Below are 8,265 nucleotides of genomic sequence, written 5' to 3'. Positions count from 1 at the left end.
TATCAACCTCTTTATGGTAAATTATAATAAAATATAAATATGTATCACTACAGAACTTTTTATGTAACCACAGTAGTTATATATAAATACAGTTTATTAGCTAAAATATTTTAAACTTTATGAACATATTTTATAAGTGAATATATAATATGCATTTTAATATAACACATAGCAAAGCAAAAAACAAAAGGATCAGGTAACAAGTAATGTATCTGAAGTCATCTCTGAAATTTTATTTTTCTGAAGTTTATATTATAATGACAAAGTTGATTCCCCAGCTCGGGTTTAAGAGTGGTAGCTATTCCCTGCAGTGATTATACACTATTGATGTCTCTTCTATACTGGAGGACAAGAAAGCCTTTCAGCCAGAAAATGAATCAAATTCATATTTAGAGTGGTAAGACAGTGTGACTTTGGAAAGCTTTGTGTTTAAAATTTGATAGTGGAGGTGGCATTGAAGGAAATTCACTGTATTCTAGCTTGTGGATAGCTTATATTGCTCCCAAGGAATATAGAGCAATGACAAGCTTTATTTTTATAGCTCTATCTAGATTTTTGTCAGAGATCAGAATAACCAGTATATTGACTGAGTAGACTACTGAAGTGGAGGACTGACTCCCCCTTTCCTGCAGCAGTGTGGGTTTCTCATCTTGTAATGACAATATGCTCCAAGCTTTGAAAGCTCAAGAACATTAAGGTTTTCCTCATGGATGCCATGGGTAGATGCTAAAAAAATTTAGTTAGAATTGTCATACATATATTTGAGAGAAGACTATTTTGCTCTTGGCCTTGGTTGCTTTTATCATATGTCACCAAAGCCACCAAGGCACAAGGAGAAAAATAAAAATAAATCTCCTGGATTTAGATTTGTACCCCAACGTGAAAGACAGTTATAGATCTCTAATCTCCTCCAAGGCACTAAATAGAAATCTGTAGTGAAGGCAGTGAGCATGGTGGAAAGTGCTCACTCATCTAAGGTTTATGTAGTGAGGCTTTGTGTAATCTTTATATATTGAAGGATAATTATGTGTAACTTGAAAATATAAAGATTTTGGATTGTGTGTGTGTGTGGTGTGTCTGCTATTGGGATTTTAATTAAGACCCTTGTGTTGCTTAGCTAGGACCCTTTCATTGGAACCAGGCCTACTCCCTCCCTACCACTAAAGACAGAATTTATACTTTTATGCCTAGGATGCTCTTGCCTTGCCATTTTCTAGGTCTTAACTATTTGGATAGTGAGTCTTACAGGCATCACCATTGACAACTGGTTTGATAGTACACAGTTTAAAAATTACTACCTAGTTTTCCTATCACATTTTAAGTGTGATACAACTTATTTTTTAATTTTTGAATTGAATTTCATTGTCAGGTGATATACAGCGATGATTGTCCTCACAGTTGATTTGTGTTCATTATTGTCTATCTTTATTTTGCTAAATTGTAAGATTCATGAGAAAAGAGAAATTTGTCAGGTGTTGTTAATGTATTTCAACTACAAGGAAAAGAAAGTGTTATCTTATGGATGCTCCATTGAGTGTTGGTGGAAAAAATGAATTTTTGAGAAAATGGAACGCCAGGAAAATGAAAGCCAAGATCTACTAAGGAAAATATGATGGGAAATCACAGTCAGAATATTACATATTGAGTAACTGTCATAAAATATGTTAAGCCTAAGGAAAACTGACCAATTAGGCATGAAATTCAGTGCAAGGTAATTTTCCCCAGTTTTGACACAATTTTAATTCAATTACCAGATCATCATTGAAAACATTATCTATTGGCTATATCAGATTTTTGAATATATCAATAAAATCGTTACCTTCTAAGAAGTAAATAAAATAAATCATTTGTATGTCACCATATTTCTTCTTAGTTCAAAACAAGCTATGGATTTATAGAATGTGCTATTATTAATCATGGGGATTGTATAGGAACTTTTTTATTTAGAAATCAGGGATAGAGTTTCATGTGGGATTTCCAAATAGGATACAGGTATTATTTTAAATGCCTTTCACATTTCTATAGTCATTTAGAAAGATATTAGGCTACATCTCCCATATAATATTTTTCAACTTATCGATAACATATGCACTGGAAATTGAATTGTGAACTGATGGGCCAAATGAGTGTATAACCATGTTGGTTTTCTAATCTTTTGATTGGACAATCACAGTCTGTTTATGATAAGAAACTTTTATTATATAATTTAGTAAAAGCAGGTTTTCTTTATGCTTTGGGATATCAGACTCATATGGTGATTTGTAGCTTTCTTTCAATTGCTGTAAATTGTAAGGCCACTGAAGTGATTAAAGTTACTTTGGCGATGAAGTAGATATGAATAAAACTTAAGAAGTATATGAGTAATTATCTTTCTTATGATACATAAACAAACATATATAGAATATCTTCACCATGCAAAAAAGGGATAAAGAAGATAGCACTGTAACCATTCTTAAAAGAAAAATTAAGTTTTAAATGTTTGTTTTTTGGCCAAAATATAAATGGTCCTGTAATAAAAAATGTATGGGACTGCAGTGGGAGTGGTTCTGTTTTATGTAGTTAGAAAACTACTTGTCACTTTAGTGATTTTTAAATAATGCTCATCTAGTGGTTCATGCCTTTTTTTCTGTCAGCTTGTTTCTCCTTCCACAAAATGAGGATGAAAATTCACTAAGCCACCTAATTCACAGATTTATTACATGTAGCTTTGAACAAGAGGGATAAAAATGAAAATTCCCTATGCATATTACATTATGCAGCTCAATAGTTGGAAAACTCATTATTGAAATTCTGTACTATCTCGTTTGTGTTGGAACCATTTTCTGATCTGTGGTTCCCTACTCTTTAATTTTGTGAAAATATGCCTTCTAAAATTCAGTGTGCTTAATTTAAGTGATAAGATAAAAAATTTTGATTTATTGCAGTATGCCTTTGCTGGATCAAAAAAGACGTAGAGAGTATTATGAAATAATCATTTGGCGTTGAGGTACTGTCCCAATAATGCATTGATATTCACTCAGCTTAATGCTTACAACAGCCTTGTAGGCTGGATATTATATTAGATTGCCATTTAATAATGCAGTGGTAGTGGGATACAGATTCTATAAATTTCTTCTGCCTTACAACTACCAGCTAAGAGCACATATACATACATATATATATATTTTTTTTCTCTTGGACTGGGGATTGAACTCTGGGCCTGGGCACTGTTCCTAATCTCTTTATGCTCAATACTAGTGCTCTACCTCAAAAGCCAAAGTACTACTTTGAGTTTTTTTCTGAGTAATTTATCCTGACCAGGCTAGCTTTGAACCATGATCCTCAGATTTCAGCTTCCTTAGTATCTAGGATTACAAGCATGAGCCACTGGGACCTAGCCAAAAATATATATTTTAAAAGATTGCTCTGTTCAGCCACCATCACTGATAAAATTTGTTTTCTTTATTTACTACAATAAAGCATGAAGAGTATTATATTGCATAACTGGCTTCCCTTTGGGCTACTTGTACCTAGAACCCAAAACTCAGGAATTACATATTGCAATTATGAAAAATCATAGATAGGCCAGGCCAATGAAGGTGTCTTTGTGCTCTTGGAGAAGAAACAAGGAAAAAACTCAAAATTAATATGTGTTTAATATGCATCTAATATGGTGTGTGAAATTCAAGATTTGTGTATCCAGTAAATAAATAGGTTTATGTTTGCATCTTCAATAAGGATACCTAAAAAGTATGGGGACTTTTGGATATTTTGTTTATATAAACAGACATAGGAATGAAATAAAAGGAAGTAAAAGAGAGTTAAAGTAGTTCCATCGTGTCCTCTGTCAAACCTAGTCTAGCCTTGGAGAGAATCCTAGGCAGGTGTAGGAACTGAAGAATCTCAGATACCATTATGACCTGCCAGAGGCATTTAGTGCTTGAAAGAGGATGGCACTGTCATCCAAAGACTGCACAATCCCATGGAAATTTGGATGCCTAATTTCTCCTGGAAAATCTATGGACCTGGCAACATTATTGTGTGTTCCCAGAAGACAACCAATGACAGCCATGGAGCACCAGCTGGTCTCTAAACAAATCCTGCCCTCTAGAATGCATTGCAGCCTCTACCTATTGTCTCTGTGGACTAATTCATGGTTTTTCTTTTTTTGCTGTCCTCCGTAGGCATTTAAGTTGGAACCTGTGAATCAGCAAACAGAATGTGGATCTCTGTTCCAACACATGCTATAATCAGTGGTGTTTTGTCCAATTCTGGGTGAATAATTTTCTTCATCTACAAGAAATTAAGCACATTTGCTTAGAAAGACTAGTGTGTGAACACTGGCCAGATAACTCAGTAGTTCTTTAAAAAACACATTTACAAAATAAATTGAAAGAATTAAAATGGAATTCTCTCAAATGCTTTAAACGACAAATAAGCAAAAAATGATAGCTTTATCTTTAGTTTTCTTGGCATAGTTAAGTCCATCTTCAGTTACTATATTAAAAAGGAATTAGCATTTTATGACAGTCTAGTTTTCTACTTACTTGTGAAAGATAATTTTTCAGTAAATGTCATATGAAATACTAATAAGTGATTTACCACCCTAGTAACTTTAAGTGATTAATATTTGATTCACCCACTCTGTTTTGGTTTTAAAGACAATGAGTGTCTAACACCATCAGTAGGTTAACTTAACTTACTTGTGTACAAATTAATCCAATGGAAAAGGTAGTTTTTCCTTAGAGATTACCTGTTTGCAAATTCTTGTCACTGAAGGGTTCCTGTGCATTACACAGTGCATTCCTTTGTTAATGGACAGCATGCACAGGTAATTAACCGTGAAGTCATTATGGCTGTTCTGTCTGGTGACACTTTTGTTTGCTGATCATAGATTAATGAGCATGTCAACGGTTTCTTTCTGCATCTTGTTATTTCAGATTAGCCCAGAGTGGATTTTGACAGAAGATGTGTCAACAATTTTATCCCTGGAAATGTGTAACATCAGGGATCATCCTTGGCTCTCTCTTTGTGATCTGCCTGGGCCAATATGATGACGGTAAGGTGGATTTTAGTCTGACCTTTAGCATTGGACAACATTTCTGTTATTCAATTAAGAGTAAAACACCATACAGAACTAAGTAATGTTAATTCATACTTTACTTTTAAAGGTTAGTGGCTCTGGACAATCATTTACCTGAACTAAATTAAATTTATGAAGTGGCATTGGAACTTGAATGATTAACATACATTATATTATGGCAGAAAATCCAATACTTTGAATACTTACTCACACTAAACAGACTTTTTTCTTGTCATGAAAAATATTATGTCCTATGTAATGCATGTATATAAGCAAAGGTTTCAAAAAAAGCAAACAATGTGAAATGTGCATAATGTCTTATAAGATAAGATTTCTCAGGTAAGTAGAAGAGGAATTCAAAAGTAGTTTCAGAGTTAACCCATTGTGTGAGCATTGCATTTTTCTACCTTGCTGTTTTATTTTGAAAGATTAAATATTTGAAAATACAATTAGTTTCTTGTTAAGTCATATCTTAATAATCAGGTCCCCAAAGATAAATTCATCTGTCTACAGATATTTAACTTTAGATTTTCTGCAGTGACCCAAACATACCTGCTATGGATATATCAATATTAGAATAATCTGTCTTTGAATAATTTGAATATTATGTAATAAGAAATACATGTGATATGTGGGTATATAAATACACATGACCCTCCCGAGAGGTATGAGCTCACACTTTTCTTAACTTGTCATTGTTTTAGTCAACAGTTACTTAGAATTTCAAGGACACTAACAAGTATCTATGCCCTTGCTCCTGTTGCTTTGTTACCTTGCCACTCTAGTGATAGCAAATCATGAAGATTTCTTTAGATCTTTACCTAGGTAAACTGATAGATCTGAAAGTAGATGATTTTAATTTTAAGAAAATGGTACCCAAGCCATGCACATAGTAAGATATTTTTATTCTTGAAAACTTTCAGATATAACTGTCTTTGGGCACTTGCACAACAATTCATAATTCTATTTTCAGAAAATCAGCAGCTTTGTCCCTTGAGTCTTGCTAATTAGTACATGGTTTACTTCAGCCAAATTTATTGTTCACATCTTTCTCATTAGTGGAGATTGGGAATATCCAGCCGAAAAGTGAATATTACAAAAAAGTGACAAATTATTTTGAAGCACACATGTATGACAGTTTTAAAAAGCTTACCTTCATGTGAAAGGGATGCATATATATTGTACTATGGATGTAGCTTACAAATCAATGTATTGGATTTTACTTATTTCATGAACTACGCTATATTTTTCTTGATTACTGTTCACAATGAAGAGATATGATTTCACTCTATCATTTTCAATAGTAGACATTTAGAAACCATGTACATTAGTAATATAATTTAAAATTTCAGAACAATCACTCCTGGCTTACCCTGTCTGGTTATAGATTGAATTCCTTCATAAGTTTATTGAAATGATACTTCTTTTTCCCTGCTGGTATTGGAGATTGATTTTATTTAGGACCTGAGCTCTGCTCCTTAACCTTTTGCACAAGGCTGGAACTCCACCACTTGAGTCACAGCAACACTTTTGGTTTGTGGCTGAAAAATTGGAGATAAAAGACTTACAGATTTTTTTCTTTCTTTGCTGGCTTTGAACCACAATCCTCAGATATCCAACACCTAAGTATCCAGGTTACAGGCTGCACCACTTATACTGGGCTAATGAATCTCTTAAAACTCTACTTCCACTTATTCAATGTAACAGCATCAGGTCACTGTTGGTCTTCATGTGGATGTTTTCTTTTATTATGTACATACACAAATACTTAAGATTGAAGTCAGGGCCTCTCACCCTCATTTAGCTTCTCCTTGATACATTCCATTTGAGCCATGCCTCCTATCCAATGCTTTGCTGGTTATTTTGATAAAGAATTTGCCAACTTTTTCTGATTGGGCTGGATTCCAATCATGATCTTCCAGATTTCAGTATCCTGAGTAGTTCAGATTATACGTATGAACCACTGGTAGCAAATCCCATATTCTTGAAGCACAACTAAATTATATGCATCCTACTAATAGTATAGGATAGAGCTAACCCATTAAGTGGTACACTTGGATAGCTAGATTATAGATTAGTAAGCAATCTTAGTCATTCCTCCAAGAGGTAAATGATTTAATTCTTCCAAAAACATGTAGATATTGGAATGTAAAGTTACATATATGCTTTCTATATTCCTTTACAATGATTTCTTGGCTGTATATAAATTTCAATAGTGTCCATGTTCATGATCTCCGGTGGACCCTATAAAGCATAATGTATCTTTTTTTTTTTCTCCTCTTCTTCTAAGACTTTTACTTATGTCAGACCCCTTTTCATTAGGGACACTCTAGTATTAGTTTCATTCAAGTATCCAGATCTGTGTGACTGACTGCAAATGTTTCTCAGAGTTGCTTTTTTTTAATATTCTTTTTTTATTAATTAAATTTTGTTGACAAGGTGTTGTGCAAAAGGGGTACAGTTACATAATAAGGCAGTGAGTACATTTCTTGTGATATCTTACACCTCGTTTTTCTTTCCCTTCCCTAGATCAGGTAGGCATATATACAATACCCAGTGTACCAAAATCATATACAGTAGCCACGTGGCATACACCAAAGGAAATTCACCAAGAACTTTAAATATAATGTCAACAATAGAGTTTGCTTATCCTTGTCTTATATGATCATACATATATAGCTGTTGAGCTATTGTGATCCACTGATAGGTCTATTCTAGACCATTTTATGTTTAGTCGTTGTTTGGTTTTAGATACATAATGTAAGGTCGCTGACCCAAATCTGCGGAAATACTATTTGAAAAGAAGTTTTTTTGTTTCGCAGATCTGGTCTCTACTGTGCCCCCAACCCTCACTCTAGCAGTCAGATATCAAGGAGACCATGCCCCTTTGTTTTCTGTGTTCTAGGCTTGTCTCACTCAACATTATTTGTTCAAGTTCTGACTATATCCCTGTGAATACCAATATTTTATCATTTCTAATCACTATGTAGTATTCCATTGTGTATAGGTACCACATTTTTTGGATCCATTCATCTGTAGTGGGGCATCTGTGTTGTTTCCATATTTTGGAAATTGTGAATTGTGCAGTGATAAACATGGATGTGCAGATGTCTTTTTAATATCCTGAGACCTATTGTTCAAGATACATGCCTAGGAGTGGTAAGGTTGGGTCATAGGGTATGTCTATGCTGAGATTTTTGAGG

At 33.8% G+C, this 8,265-nt stretch overlaps 1 protein-coding gene across 15 annotated transcripts in view; it reads left to right on the top strand.

The window, feature by feature from the left end:
* Positions 1–4,947: 4,947 nt before the first annotated feature.
* Pcdh15 (protocadherin related 15) overlaps positions 4,948–8,265 on the top strand; it is a 443,526-nt gene continuing 440,208 nt past the window's right edge. For all 15 annotated transcript variants that reach the window (XM_048338795.1, XM_048338794.1, XM_048338792.1 and 12 more), the window contains exon 1: positions 4,948–5,038. In XM_048338795.1, the coding sequence (XP_048194752.1) occupies positions 4,948–5,038 (91 nt within the window). The remainder of the gene's footprint in view (positions 5,039–8,265) is intronic.

The sequence above is a fragment of the Perognathus longimembris genome, chromosome 2 (genome assembly GCF_023159225.1).
Source record: "Perognathus longimembris pacificus isolate PPM17 chromosome 2, ASM2315922v1, whole genome shotgun sequence".
Lineage (NCBI taxonomy): Eukaryota > Metazoa > Chordata > Mammalia > Rodentia > Heteromyidae > Perognathus > Perognathus longimembris.
The sequence above is the reverse complement of the archived record's forward strand: the minus strand, read 5'-3'. Positions and strand labels throughout refer to the sequence as shown.